The 16,586-nt window shown below is 31.5% G+C and overlaps 1 protein-coding gene across 8 annotated transcripts in view; it reads right to left on the bottom strand.

Annotated features, from left to right (window-relative positions):
• Positions 1–16,586, bottom strand: part of Trpm (transient receptor potential cation channel, subfamily M) — a 47,004-nt gene that overhangs the window by 24,928 nt on the left and 5,490 nt on the right. For 2 of the 8 annotated variants that reach the window (XM_070638424.1, XM_070638426.1), the window contains exons 2-4: positions 14,848–15,154; positions 11,782–11,838; positions 4,706–4,788 (exon numbers count right to left, since the gene is read on the bottom strand). In XM_070638424.1, coding sequence (XP_070494525.1) covers positions 4,706–4,788; positions 11,782–11,838; positions 14,848–14,877 — 170 coding nt within the window. In that variant the 5' untranslated portion in view covers positions 14,878–15,154. Of the gene's footprint in view, positions 1–4,705; positions 4,789–5,802; positions 6,038–7,572; positions 7,777–11,781; positions 11,839–14,847; positions 15,155–16,586 lie in introns of those variants that run through there. The other 6 variants (XM_070638418.1, XM_070638423.1, XM_070638419.1 and 3 more) reach the window with 5 other exon arrangements.

The following is a 16,586-nucleotide window of genomic DNA, read 5'->3' as shown; positions in this document are numbered from 1 at the left end:
GTATTGACAAATGAAAAATGCTCGTGCTGATAAAGCTTTTTTCAAGAATTTACTTTGGATATTACAAGCTACAAAGCTATTTTCTAGTATTATCTTGTTAAAAGTACACGAGTTGCTACATTTTCTTACCCTTACCCTTTCCCACTAATGGTTTATCAAAAGCGTCATGGTTTATGATTTTCTCAAGAATTTCTTTTATAGTCGTAGCTTTATGTCGTTATGAAAATAAATTTTAATTGAGTTTTCTTTTATAGGTTTGTCTTTGTATATTTACTGTGTTACTGAATTGCAGCTGTAATAAATACTTTAATTGGATTAATTAATGGATATCCTTGTCGTGATTCCCGAGAGGCACAATGAGGAGAACCGTATTTTTTGCCCAAAAAATGGATCGAATTTAGTCATCTCGGTCCGGTCAGTGCCATAGCAACCTTATTAAACCATTATTACAGCGACGGAGCAATGTCATGATAAACAAGTTATGCTGTTCGGGATTGCATGTAAAGTTTCAAGTTTCATTCTAATTTAGTATCTAAATTTGAAAAAGGTTCGTTATTACTTGACACCATAATTGAACGACCTTCAAATTACCCTGTGGGATCTTAAATAGATGATTGCGGATTAATTGAAACTTAAGTACTGTGGCACTTAGTAATTATGTGTGAATGGCAGCTTTAATGTTGACTTGCATGTATAGGTGGAAACCAAAAGTATCAATTCTTAAATAAAATCTCGATTCCTTCAAAACAGTTTCGATTTCATTCAAGTCCTTCAAAAATCATACAAAAGCATCCACAAGACCCATCAAATCAACTGACAACATTTAGCTCCACTTTAATGGAGGATGTTGAAGTTAATCTTTTGGAAATTCTAAAAAATTCTTCCTACAATAAAACCTCTCTTAAAGTGAATGGGAGGATGAGCATTAAAGGAAAAGAAACCTCTAACTCCATGATTGAACGATTTCTTTCCTTACACTTGCCCCTTTTCTGCGTTCATTCGCTTTAAATAAGAGGATATAAAGTCTCAACAATAACTTTTATTGCACAGGAATTTCAATTCGAATTAGTATTGAAGGTTTTAAAGATACACAGCTTGAATGGAAGATGGGAAAAGCACTGAATGAAATAAACTTATCTGGAAGCAAATGTTCCTGGGAAAAGGCAATAAAAAGTCATTCAACCTTTTACTAATGATTTAAAACAATCAAAATCGTCATTATTATTTTATTTGTTAGTAAAGTGCTGTCTGAATGTTATTTCCTGATTGCAGATGTTGTTCCTCAGAGAACAATTATTTTGATATTTTTGAAATTTATTGCCATGTTAAACTTTTTTTAAAATTCTCTGTTTAAATTTATAACCCGAGTTGATTGTTGACTGTTATCACTGACCCGGGAGACACATAATGATGATTACGGTACATATATGAAATTTTGCTACGACCGGCAACTTTATTGCTACCATTCTTAGAGCCAATTGACAACTTTGGTTGTTTTCGCCAAGTGGATGTCACTTGGTTCTAAGTATACCTCCACCTCGTCGCCGTAGTGGCAACATTTCAATATGTGCCGATCGGGATACATCCGGGGAATTTGAAACATATTATTTCCAATTATTTTATTCGTGTTCACTATAATGACACATTTTTAGCAATAAAATGCGATAGGATGTAGGACATTTCAAAATGACAGTCACAATCAAGTGCTTCTCGGATTCACTTATCTTAATAAATCCTAGAATCAACATTTAACTTCCCAAACTTGAGAATTTTTTTCATCATTTCCCCCTTTATTAATTTCATGTCGGAATGTTGTCGATGATTATCAAATATTCAGCCATTAAACAAATATTGATCTAAACCGCGTATACAAATACAAAAAAAGCTTATATTAAGCATTCATAATACATCAAAAAGGAATGATTTGATTGCCCGAGGCGCTTTGAATTTCATTTTCGTTATGATAAACAAACAATTTCATTTACTGAGGAATTTTGATTTACAAAAAGCTCGTGTGTATCATTAAAATTTTCCATGCATGCATCGAAAAACGGAATCGTTACTTAATTGAGGTAGCATTACATTCAATGTTTTGAATGAATTTATTCATTTCTATTGATAATGATTTGAAGTTTTATTCCTACTTTGTGCACGAAGCATTTACAATTGAGAATTTACCGTAATACTACCTGTCTTTTTATTTTTAACAAGAGACGTATGTAGGGATTTAAAGATTCTTCTCAATTTAGAACCAGAGCTTGAAGTACACTTGAATTTTATATGGAGTTGAAAAATGACTCATTTATCAAAATTCGATTCGAGCTTTGTTTAAAGCAGGTTAAGGCCATTCTGAGTTCATCATTTATATTTTGATTGATGAAGAGGCTCGTAGAAAACGGCACACGGCATACGCTTCATGGCATTTTGACGGTAGATTAGTGTGTCACGATACACAGGTTACCCACCACTGGGTGAAGAACTAAATCTCATACAATACCCGAACTGTACTACGTGTTCACTAGGACACTATTATGACACTTTATTTACAATAAGTTGCCTTGATAGCATCGTGACGATAGACGATTCGCCGTTAGATGCGGTTCGCAGAAAATGTGATTAACCGGAATGTGCTGTTCAGGATATGGTAATTAAATAAATAAGATCCAAAAGCTTCCATCCTGATTACACTCGAGAAAAATACCATTTACACGCAATATGAGAAAAGTAAGAAGTATCAAAAAGGAACCACAAAACACACTTTAAGTCTGTATACAGTCTGTATAATATTCGTTATTCCACATTGTTCTTTTATTGTGAGAAAAAAAGCCGAAAATGTAATCATTTTACTGTTTCAGGGATTTTTATGTGAAATTTACTTCCATACTTGTTGCATTGAAGATTTACATCCATCCTCAATAAATTGTTATTTTATTCTTTTTTTGCGCCTAGCATGTGTTATTGAGCGAATGAAAAAAAGGTACTCGATTTCCAATTTTTCTCATGTTACAGTGTAATTTCCTCAACAATTGGTATACTCATAGCAGAGCATGTGGATATCCCGATAACGGAAAAAAATAAACTCTTTTGTGTGCTTGCCTACACACAGTTGATTATAAATGTATTCTAAGGCACTTGAATAACAAAATCTGATTACTTAATTTTTAGTAAATCCTACATGAATACAAAAAAAAACTTTAGACCGGTTCTGAAATCCCTTTTGGCAAGAATTTATGTTCAATATAGTCTATGATGTTGTGGATGCTTTGTAATATTTTTTTTCAACATGTTAATAAAAAAGCCTACACAAATATTTTCATTCTCTTGTTTACAACTCATTGAAATGTTTCCAACTTTTACAAATTTTTATGAATTTGTAAAAATGTTGATAAAATTCAACAGTTTATGAACAATTTTGTTCTGATTCAGGGGAAGCTTTGTTGCCGTTTTACACATTATTAAAAACATTTTTGTTTAATCTTCAACAGATGTGTATCTAGGGCAGTATAGGAATCTAAAAATGACTTCCATTGAGATAGCAAACCCGAACAATACTTTGTGGACAAGAGATCGCGAGGAAGACCGAAGAATGTTATTTAAGGACGCTAGAGTCCTTAATATCCCGCTGGCAGAAGTTGAAGGATAGAGCTGTCTTCAGTATTCGTGTGTCACAGCCAAGAAAATAAGTAAGTAACACATCTTGCTCGTTAAGGCGACGCTTAGTCGCTGTATTCACATTAAGAAGCATGTAAAATATTACAAAGCAAAGTTTCCCTGACGGCACTAAACAGAAAAATAGAACGCTTCGTCGCTGCATTTACGACAAGACCCAAAGTTGCCCTGACCGAACCATGACTTCTAATATACAAAAAGAAAACTCATCCAGAAGTACCGAAGTGGCATTACTGTACCATGAAAGCATCCTCATTGTCTGCTAGGGGACGGCAGATTCCATCTCACTTTTACGACGTAAAATGCAGTTTGACCAATTGTGCCGTTGGGAAAAGTCGAACAATACAACCCGAACAGCACGACTTATTCGATAGAGCACCACTACATACGTCACTAAATAAACGTTGAAAAGCGATGTTGCCCATACTGCACCACGACGTATTGTGCCTCTCGGGTACACAAAATTTGAGAACTCCTTCTTACTACCCGTACTTAAAAATAATACTTATTTCTTAATATAGACCGTATCATGCAACTCACAAAAGTTCCTAAAACTTGAGTTTTATGCTACAGTTAATGATTATTTTATGAATGAGACGTTAAGTATATGAAGCATCTCACTACATTCTGACTTCTTCATAATTATCACGATAATTAAAGGAAAACATAAATGTTTATGGCAAGCCTTTTAAGCTGCTTGAAGTAATTTCTCGCTCGTATGCGAGAAAATAAAATGAAATTGAATAGATTGCGATAATATGTAAGGAGTAAATTGTTGTAGGCAGGCAGGAGATAAGAAGCGATTTGTTTTGGATATGAGTCTGATAATATTACAATAAAAATATCTCAAACATTTGAGTTTGATTGCTGTTTGGGTACTTGTAATATCGCATTTTCAGCAAACATTTAATGTCTATTTGCCGCAAGCATAATTAAGCAGTACACACATTAACTCTCATCAATGATATATTTGCACTAATAATAAGCAAAAGCAAACAAATAGAATGTAAATAAAATTTGATATTTTGTTACGTACCTTTCTTCATCTTTTTGACTTGGTATGAATTTGATGCATTCACGCTTGAAAAAATTGGCTTCTATCCAACTTCTGGGCGTATGCTGTAAAATAGAATAAAATTGTTCAAAGGAAGAAAAGAAAAAGAAGGAAAAATGTAGATTTAGTTATAGGCTTATAGTGATGTCCTTAAAAGAAAGCCTTGAAAAAAAAGAGACATAATAAAAAATATAGACACAACAAGAAGCACAGCACAGTTACAAAGTCATAATAAAAATTATTTTTATATGCTCACAAAAACATTGTTAGTAGGAAAGCGACAAACATAATAAAATATAGAGACACATAGCGCGACTTCCTCATACCACAACTTTTTCTATGGTTTAAAACAGTGGTGGACAACCTTTGTGTTGTGGCACACTAGTGTGTTTGGCTCAAATTACAATGAACTTCCATAAAATACAAGCAAATGCTCATTAGGTACCTTAAGCTGTTAAGCAGTGAGCATACCTTAAGATGCTAAGTGAGAATAAGCTTGTATCTTTGAGAATCTGACAGAAAATGTATAATTTCGAATAACGAATCCCTGGTTGGAATCGAACACACGTCCAACGATTTCAGGTAGCATGCTCCTCCTAGGAGCTATCGTGGACTATTCGAGGATATGGCAAAATGCCAATCATGAACTGTTGAAAAATCATTACTGGAATTCAATTCCAACAGAACCGTTTGACAACATTTCAGTCGAGGCAAGTCAGTCAGTATGTGCCGCGAAAAACAAAAGGTTGTCCACCACTGCTATAAAATAAAGCCTCAAGTTCTACAGATTTCATGCATACTAAAAACTACAAAGAGGAAGGAGAAGTTAAGTGCAGGCAAAGTTCTACAAGTTCTGACCTATTTGCATAATGTATTAACTTTAAAATTCCTTCACCGTCTACACCATAGCTTATGCTTTATTTTAAAAAGAGGCAATATACAAGGTTGGTGTTCTAGTTCCTTTCTAAAAGTAGCACATACACACAAATATAACCCAATAAAGAGTTGTCTAATAATTTACATACAAGTCCGTGTACACTATGAACTTTATGATACAAAAAAAAATCAAGCATATATACCTCCATTGTTATTAAAGTTCCAACATTAAGTTGAAGGAATTTTAGATAAACACTCATTTTTGCACTAAGAATTTTCTTTGTTACTTTCATGTTCTTTAAGGTTTTGCGCACTATGAAATGTTTGTTGACAAAAATAAGATATGGAACTGTCTGTTCCTTTATTTTTATCAAATTATTGCTTAAAATTATGAAATTTTGTAGTTGAAACTTGATCAGTCAGCTTATAAAGGAGTCATGTATCACAAAAACCAAACAAAAATGTAAAACTGACTATAACTTATATTAGAATCCGTTCCTTTTAAATATATATTAACAGTGAGTTAATGAAAATTTTGAAATGAAGTGTTAAAGAATCTCTTTAGTTACTTTTATAAGAAGTCAATCTATACTAAAAATGATTTTATTCAATATTATAAAAATGTTGATATGTATGAATTATATGCATGTGAGTGTAAGTGACCATCGTCGTTGATAATAAGACTCTGATAATAAATAATTGAAGATCTGTCGGTAAAATGAATTTTTATAAATATTTGTTGATCTTTACTTACTAGATAATTGCGGCGATTGAGCAAATATGGAATGCAAACTCTGTGGCAGGGGTGTAGACAGACATGAAGGGGTGACGTGGGGTGTAGAATTGAATTTTTGTGCATAAAGCAACGAATGGCAATTTGTGCGCTTCCAAAAATTTTTGAAAATTCCATGAACCATAAACCCTGTGCGGTTTTGGTCGAAGCTTACCATCAAGGTTAGCCACGTAAAATAAAAGCTTCGACCACTGACATAAATTCTAAAAATTCATGCGGGTTTGAACTGCTTTTCATATACACGATGAATGCGTTACCCACTGAATACGCTCCTGATTTTGTGCTTTAAAAACCTTTATTTGATCAGATGTTAAGTCATAATTTATAATGCAAATAACTGTAGATACTTTATCTTGAGATAAGAAGAATCACATGAAGCTGATCAAGTGAATCTCAAACTTCGTGCCATGACACGTGAGATCTTCGGAATTTTTATCAAACCAAGGTCCTTCATAAGATACGAACTTTTATAAAGAGGCTGTTGATAGAGACAGTGCAGTGTAATATTTAGTATTGGTAATTGCTAGAAGGCAGTCAGCAATAGAGTCAGCTTCAGGCGTCAACTAAGAGTTGTCATGCATCACAGTTGGTCTGTACGGCCAGCGAAGAGTAATTAAGTGAGTAAGAGATTAAATTTGAGGTTAAGCAAGCCTATAAAGTGTCGCTAAACATCCAAAGTAACTTCAAAGTACCGCCAAAGCAGCACATGCATATTAGTCGCTGAGGCACTCATATGTCACTGCATTGATCAGGTGTATTCAGAAGAGGAGGCATTTGGGGGTCAACGACCCTGAAATGTCGTTACATTGAACATTAGATGCGAAGGTGTTATAAAGATTGTGGCCATGAATCAAATAGTTTGAGAAGCACTGAGTTTAACCGACTATTTGAGACTATCTCATGGCTACGCATCTGATCAAAGGTGTATTTTTTTGCAAACTTTAATCTAATTATCAAGAGCTTAACACCCCGTTTAAGGTGTAGTAGTATTGATGGTTATAAAAATGACGTCGAATGTGTACATAAAACCCAAAAAAATGAAGATGAGAGGAAGGAAAAAATATTTATGATGAAGGTGTTGAGTGTGAAATAGTAATGTACAATGAGTTAGACTTAGACAGAGAATTTGTTTGTGCTTATATTTTTATATATCGTTTTGAAGAAATGAAATATTTCGTACCTCATCGTTCATTATCATGTTTATTTCTCGGTGATGGTGAAACGTACTCAAAAACTCTGAGAATTTTGACATTTTAAAGCGCTCTCTTTTGAGCTTACAGCTTTTTGCAAAATTTACAGGCATATCCATTTCTTTTTATTCTTTTTCAAAATTCAACTTAAAATCCTTCTTACTGTAAATTTTTTGAGATTATACGGAAGAGAACTGAAAATTTAAGGTTAAAATAATAAAAATCAAATTATAAAGTAACAAAAAATAATAAAATAAGTAAGTTCTATTCTAAATCATCTGTCACAAACTGTTCATAACAAAAAAAGTTTAAAAATTAATAAATAAATTCACGAGTGCTTTTTTATGAGAATAAACCTCTACCACAGTATTTTTTTGCCACAACCGAAGCGAAAACAGACGCGAAATCATCACTGTGTGTAATGTTTGACTCTACACACACTTCATATCGTCATTAAAAGCACCAAACATTTTAACAATAAATACTTCAAACTTTATTTACTATTATTATTTATGCAGATTTAATTATCCTCACACACATTGCTGATTAATGATAAGAGACAAGAAATGGAATTCCTTTCTTCGTCGAAGAAGGAGGAATTTGACACTTGACAAAGGGAACATTCGGAAATTACGTATCGTACTAAGAATAGCTGGTTTAGACCCCATAACGTATCACATTGTAACATAATCTAGAACTACCCCACCTACCCTCCTCTCCCTAAGTGTTACATAATTTCCGAACGTCCCCTAAGGGATTATTAATGTAAAAAACTGCGTATTATATTTATATATGCAGCGATGATTGTTCATATTACGATAAAAGTTTATATCATTAAAATTCAGTTATATCTGGGTATATTGTATCATCAAGCAGGTGTTTATCCACAACTGGCAACAGTACATAACAAAATTTGCAACTTTTACTGCAAAATATTCAACAGATTGTGATCCTTAATTAAAGTTCATAATTATAATATTATCGGGAATTTCATGTTCATTAATTTATGATACAGATAATTTTGCTAATTGTGTAAACCATTTTAATTCCTGACTTTAATGAACTGTAAAATAATGTCATTAATAGTCATTAATAAATGATATTTTCAGTTCATGAAAAATCAACTCTGAAGTGGTTTAGTCAATAATTGGAATAATCTATCATCCAGCTTTAATTCAGGGAATGTGAGGAAGTTACGTAACGCTGAAGGGAAGGGAATGGATCAACGTTCATGATCAAAATAGGATTCAACGGAGTGCAAGGTTCATGATTTAGTTACAAAGCCTTACAGGAAGGGGTATGAAAATATAGGAAAACATTTTGGTGCTGGATTATGTAGAATCGGGTAGAATCACTTAATAGAATCTTATTTCCCATCATCTTGTTTTCCTCTCGGTGTAAGCCCTGACAGACAAAGAGCATACTCTGAGTATATTCATTAATAAGAGCATGCACTTAGTATGAAAGTACAAATACGTATGTTAGGGTACGTAACATCCGAACATTCCCACTCTCATTGTTTTTCCTATAAACTTTAATAGACTCAAATGGAATGGGAGAAATGAAATTAATTTTAAACATTTAATCTCGATTCTGACTATTTGAATTGGAAAAGTTCCATTCTCTGTTGATTATTGTTCATTTGATGTCTGTTACGATAAAAGGGATCGTTCATTAATGATATCTGGAACTGACAATCTATTTTGAAAATTTTCCAAAAATCTGTTTTGCTGCCAAATTCAGTTTTGGTTTAAATGAGCAGCTTTAAATATCCGTCACTAATCTATGACCCCACACAAAGACAAGCAGAAGATAGGTAAATAACATAGAGATTTAAAAATAAGTGTCTTAAAAGCTGGAAGCGATTTAGAATACAGCAGAAGTGAAAAACATGAAATTTTTACGATTTCCTTCTAAAATATGATGTTTCTGTATCATAGAAGAGCTTTGAAGGATCTTAAAAGAAAGCTGTTCTCTTCGAATCAATGGTATCAGTATCGTACCATAGATATTTATGAGAATTTAATCTCCAAAGTACCATCGACGTATTGTAAATCACTTGAAATGGATGGCTGATGAGTTTCATTACTTATATTGTAAATAAATCGATGGCTTGGAGGTTGTCATAATTCCAATACTCAATATTCTGTTTGCTAAAGAGATGCTACTTATAGACATCGGATTTAATCCCCAAATCGTTTAAGTAAATGCTCTTCAAACGCATTAAGATGCCATGAAAATATATATTAAAATACATATAATTCTGAAGTTTCAAACATTATGAATTATGGACATTAATTTTGAAAGGTAGAGCCAATTGGATGTGGTAAAGAATAAACTAAGCATGACAGTAACGAAGTAAACACAAACAAACAACAAATATGAACATATAAAATAAATTAATTAACTTTTTTCAAAAAAATAACAAATAAAGTTTCATAATTTAAAACATCTACAAACTACAATTATTATGGTTCTCAGTTCCAAAATTGTTTTGCAAGGTCTGAAATTTGTGGAAAGCATCCAACTATAAAAATTTAAATTCTATACAATTTCATTTGATCATATTCAAAGCTTTAACTTTATTCAAGCTAGTTCAGTGCATTTATATTTTTTTATCGCGATTCATGTCAGAAAAAGTCGCATAAATTAGCTACAACTAAGAAATATCATGGCTTTGATACATATCTTGGCGAAAACATGAAAAAAATGTATATAAAAACTTGTGCGGATTGAATTTTTTCTGTATTCAGAATTTTCCAATGATTGTGCTTATTTTCACTCTATTCAGCAATGCAATAAAATGTTAAAGTAGATGCATAAAAAATGAATGAAAATATTCACTTTGAAATGTTTCAAAGTAAACTTTTGTAAGCTTGAATCTCATAAAATTGATATAAATATAAAAATAAAATCTATCAAATCCCGAGCAGTACCTATAAATCGGCATTAAAAATTATTTGGATAGTACATCCTTGAGCTACACAAAAAAGAATGCTCTGCCACCGAGCTTTTAATGCTCTGTTAAACCTCTTTCATTAGTACCAAATTGAAGTCGCGTTTGGCGTCTATAAAGCTGTCAAAAAAAGGCGGCTTCCATTTAGTGTTAATTAAAAAAAGGTTTAGCAGAACCTTAAAAGCTCCTAGATGGAAAATTCTTCAATTTTGTCTCGGGGTGGTATCAAAAAGACTAAAAATGTGGCATGTAGTTAATGTATGGTCAGCTTGGTATAAGTTCCTCCTCGCACTAGCCTTATATTGATCTGGTGCCGAATTTCTTACAAGAGTTGTGCTTTTATGCTCTTATGAAGTTCAACATATTCGAGATGGAAGTGGAAAGTCTAAAGTTAGGTCGGTTATACAATTTTTTTGTATGAAACTTGAGGAAGGTCTTTAATTTATTTGATACACATATTCGATCAGAAAAAGAAAAATGCTTAAAAGTGTCATGAATGAACCGTTATTAAGATTCACCGTAGTGTGATACTCGGGATACGTTCACCCCGGGTGGAAAAAATTGTGCAATTGATCAAAAATCTGACCTAAAACTAATGTGACTCTGTCTTGGTGCCCCACATTGCTGGATTCAGTTTAAACCTGACACCATACAAGAATTACGCGAGTCTTGTGTTTGAATTTAAAATTTAATAATCTACAGTTAAAGTCCAGCTACTGTGTTTCCGTCTTATTTATTATGCCACCACTATCAAACCGCAATGGTCAATAAACAGTTAGAAATAGTCATTAATTAGACATTAACAAGTTATAACGTATTATTGGCCACTCGGTCAATATTTGGATGATGCTGATTTATTTGAGTACAGCTCGGGAAGTACAAAAAATAATAAAAACAGTCTTTTATATGGAAAATTCTAATCTAATTTGACTTTTTTGTTTGAATTTAATAAAAATAATCTTATTTCCGATTTCATCCCTTGCATGTTTATTAAAAAGAACCAATTTTAATAAATACATGAAAATAAAGATCCAAAAATAATTATTAATTTTTCCCAATTGGTTAGTATATAGGAAGTAAAAGAGAAATTTTCCGTACAAAAATATTGTTAGTCCAAACCATACTTAATGTATAACATAATCAATAAAAAGGAATTAATAAAAAAAAATATGAATACGTATGTACATAATAGATAGATAAAAGAAAAAAAAAAGTATAAATTGTAAATATCTTAAATATTTACCCTTGGTACTGTTATATTTATTAATCCCCAACATATTTTCTTCAAGCCCCATCGAATCTATAATTTATTATTATTTTTTTTCATTTGTTTATGGATTATTTGAGTCATGTTATTTTTGAAGGATTGGCATCGATGGATATACATATTAATTTATTTCATTTTATATTTGTACATAAATGAAGAAAGATTTTGTTGCAGAAAGTAGTAGATTAAGACAGATTTTATTAAATGGCGCAAGTATTGGTGTCAGCCATCAATTTTTTTTAACAATTAAAGGTGCCGAAAATTGAGAAGAAAAAGATTAAAAAATTAGTGAAGGAAAGTGTAATTAAAATAATTTGTAAAAGGGTTTTTGGCAAGTGTTATCCAAAGTTATATGCTTCAGTACATGAATAATTGAACTTATTTTAAAGCGGATCAAGTTCGCATCATTACTAAAAGTAATAAAGTTTCATGGCCATTAAAATTCATTACTGTGCAATTCCACGGATTGATTGAAATTGAAGGAAAAGAGCTTTTAAGCTTTGAAGAGCTTTTAAATTACTATAGGCTTTTCGATCCAGTACTATAACATGGTAATATTTATTTTTGAAAAACGAACATTTTCGGTAATATGTTTAATAAAACATATACTGAAAATTTCAAACAACACGATTTCTGACACTGAAATAGCTTACAGTCGAATTTTTCGACAAAATGTTTTATTTGAATAATGCAAAACCTCAATCCTGTTCAATTTTTTAGCTCTACGGTGAACACCAAAACCTGTTTAAGCAAATATTTTCATTGTAAAACGGAATCCCCATACAGTATATTTACAACCCTACTAAAAATCTCGAATTTCAATTTGTTAATTAACGTTATATTAGAATAATTACCTTTTTAAACAAAGAAAATTAACCGTCCAAGCCCTAGCTTTTATGCAAACATGGCTGTGATCAATCAAGCATACGTCTCAGTCGCGGGCAATGTTTTTTAGTATAAACATGAAATTTTTTTCGCGGAACACCATATGAAGCATTTAACCATACGGCATAAATGTCAAGTTTATTGCTTAGAAATTACAAACATAAAATTTAACTAAAACATTAAAAATCAATATGAATCTGTTTCAATCAAGGGTATTTCTAGACTTGACATTTATGACTTGCTATTTGAAACGGTTCAAATGTCATGTTAATAGGGTTTTCAACTACAATCAACCTGGATTCAAAATTTGTATGAATTACATTTTATATTATTGCCGGGATTTCTTAATTTTTTTCAATCCCGGGATTACAAAATTTTCAATTTTTCCCGTAATCCCGGGATTGAAAATCTTAGTCATTAATCATATCTGAGAATTTTGGAAAAATCGTCAATTTTTTAGCAAATAATTTCGCGTCATATCTAATTAGCGTTCCGTGGCACAAAGGTTGCCCACTACTGATGTAGCTGCATAGTACAGTTATCCCGATCGACACTAGTTTTTCATCGCAGCAACATGGCATCCATTGACAATCTTTATGGAAGTTAAAAAGAAAATTGCAACTGATTGCCACTTGGAAGAACCACAGCAGTCGATTGAATGCCGTGTATGATTTGTGCTGATCGGGTAAGAAACAAAAAGAGGCAGCTAAGAGACAAAACTACAATGGCTTGAACTTGGTATTGTTTTGAAAATTCTATTTGTATAAAAACATTAAAATCATTCATCCGTGGAATAGACCTGAATTAAATATAATTTGGATAACACTCAATAATTTAAAAGTTATAGAAATAAAAAATATTTATTTTTTGTCATAGTTTCCATTATGATTGGAAAAGTTATCAGAACAGAGGAAAAAAAGTTTTGACAAAAGTTTAAAGCTTTCAACAAAGAAAAAAAAAATATTTAATAAGTGAGTCACTAATCACAAAATATCTCAAACGATAGTGATGTTCGTTTTTTGTTTATTTACTTTTTTAGAAGAAGATAAAATTTAGATTTGACAAATTTTCACTAATTAAAAGCTCTACAAACAAGATTTATATATATTTAAATGTCATATTTAACAATTAAAGCCAATCAATATTTATTTTATGATTATTTAAGGCTCTAAACATAAATTTTTTAACGTTTTAAGTACGGCAAATTAAATTTAATGATTATGATTATTTTTTCATGTGAACTTTTTTTTTTTTGGTATGTCTAAATAAAATAATTTCTCATTTTTTGGGAAACTTCTGACAGCACACGAAGTGGAAACTTTTTGTCACATAATACAGAATCAGCCTAATGTAATAAAGAAATTAGAAGAATTTTAATTAAAGTAATGTTGAAAATTTCTTTTGTTATTGAGAGACTTGAGCGCATTTTTGTCCAGCAATTAGAATTTGATTGACAACAATCAAATGTTGTCAAGATTCAGTTATTTCAAAGTTCAGTTTTATAAAATTCAAATTTGTAACGGCTATAAAAAGTTCAAATTTATCATTGTAATTTTTTTTAATGAACTAAAAAATTCTACCTACGAAAAAAACGGTCAATTTTTTTTAAAATCTTAACGATCAATTTTTTTTTTTTGAAAATTCAAATTTTAGACGAGGGGAAATTTTTAAAGGGTTTCGTAAATAAATGGAAAATTTGGGAGACAAATCATTAATTAAAGCATTTAGAGATCGCTTTAAGCTTCCAGACTAAGCAATAAGTTAGGAGCTCAATAATACGGAGCTAAAGCTTCAAATCCAAGCTCTCTATGATCTGTCCAACCGATCAAAGTGAAGTTAAAAGCGTCATATTTTTAAAAATTGCGCTAACAATGTTTCAGCTCATTTGAATTAAATTTTCAGAGCCTCTTTCTTTTTCTTTTTATTTGTGAGCTGTGAGTTTTTTTTTTTAAAAAAAAAAGTTTAGGTTTCCGATTTTCCGCTCCGACTAGAAAGTGTTTTAATAATTAAGAAGTTCCCAAAGAACGAGACATTTAATGAAGATAAAATAATTAAATTTTTGTGTTTAGAAAATTATACAAAAAATATATTTTTTATAGAAATAAGAGTAAGAAGGATGAATGAACAAGCTTAGATATAAAAAATTAAAAAGCTTACCGGTTTAGGATTTCGTTTTTGCTTCAACATTTGATATCAAATTTTTGCAAAAATCCTTCTTGATGTATCCTAAAAAAATGCCTGGCATCAAAAAAGGCTCACAATTATTCCAAATAGCAATTTATTTATTTTTGCATTGCTGATATGATAAGTCACTGGTCACTAATAGCTTCTCTTCTTGTATTCACTCAATTAATCTATTCACGACCTAATTCAGTCATTTTCACTAATTATTTTCGATTCATTTTTTAAAGCACTGCATTTAATTTCCAAAAAGTTCTGTTGAATTTATTAATTAAACATTATCCTACAAGTATATAGGAAAAGGAATTTTAATTAGTAAATAAATTAGTTGGTATTTAAATATTTATTTGGGTATTATCATCATATCCCACTATCTCTCACACTCCATTGTCCCAAATGAGCTGTTCACTAACATTTTGCTATAATGTATCCAAAAACACTCGAGAGAATGTCACAAAAAGCGATGTTTTCGTAAAATTAATTTAAAGCAATACTATCGAGTATCATTAAATTTGATTCCACAAAAACAATGACTCATATTAATACACAAAATACTTCTATCTTGAATGTATTGAAGAACTGGCTTGAAGCAGAAAAATCCAAAATCCAATCAACTAATTAATGCCACTTCAAGTGTACATAAGAGGAGAGTGATGCTTAGTCGTTTAGAAAATTGGTCCTCTTACTGTATTTTTAAGTATTTTCAGCATAAATCACTTTCATTTTTTTTGAGACGAACGATGATTTCTTTTTAATTTAATTTAATTTAATTCGCATAGGTGTATTTATTCAATGACGCATTAATGTGCGTCTCTATGGATGGAAATTTCATGGAAAAATATTCAAATTGATTCAGCTTTAAGTTTGATTTGTCTATTCATGTTGGTATTTATGAGTACTTTATATTCTTTTGGAACTGTCTGTGCTTAACAGTTGAATTGGATTTTTTTTGTTAAGTATCCAGTCAGACAGTGCTGCCTGGGAAGCTTCACGACTAAATGTTATTACACTGGCTGCAACGTTTTGCTGCTCTAGCAAGTAAGGCCTACTGTTTGGGATCTTTATTTAGAAAGAAATTCTCGCTACTTTAAGACGCAAAGTTGCCCTGATGAAGCTCGAGTCGGCTGCCCTTGACCAACTTTTACGACGAAAAATGCAGTTCGTCGGATTGTGCCACTTGAGATTGTGAGGAGTAAAGGACATAGAATGAGATCATTCTGAGATGCCTAGTTATGTTCCACTAATCACATTTAATAACTGCATATTCAGCAATCAAAGTGAATAGCAGTCTTAGCCACATATTTAGTTAATAATAGATTAAAAGCTCCTTCCTGAATACGCCCCTTGCAAAAAATAATTCTCAATTCGTTTCCGTTCTGTTGATTTTAAATCTTGTGAAATCCTACATATTTTATACATTCTAATTTTCCATTCATTTTCCTCCTCATGTATGTCTACCACATTCCTCAGTTGAGCATACATAAAAATCAAGAGTAAACAATTTAAATGATTTTATCAGACATGTTCGAGAAGCTCCGACACGAGAAAAGAAAAAGTTTGTGGAAAAAAAGTCATAAAAAATGTTTCCTTCATGCTAATTAATGTTATCGCCAGTCGTATAATTTGATATTGACCTTACCCCCTTTTGTTTTTGAGAACAAATGTAGATAATTTGATAAGCACACACAAATAAATGAAAAGGTTCAACTGTTGAA

Source organism: Chironomus tepperi, unplaced genomic scaffold, assembly GCF_022539635.2.
Source record: "Chironomus tepperi strain 1889 unplaced genomic scaffold, CSIRO-AGI_Ctep_v1 contig_172, whole genome shotgun sequence".
NCBI classification, from domain to species: Eukaryota; Metazoa; Arthropoda; class Insecta; order Diptera; family Chironomidae; genus Chironomus; species Chironomus tepperi.
Note: the sequence above shows the minus strand (reverse complement) of the source record. Positions and strands in the feature narration are given on the sequence as shown.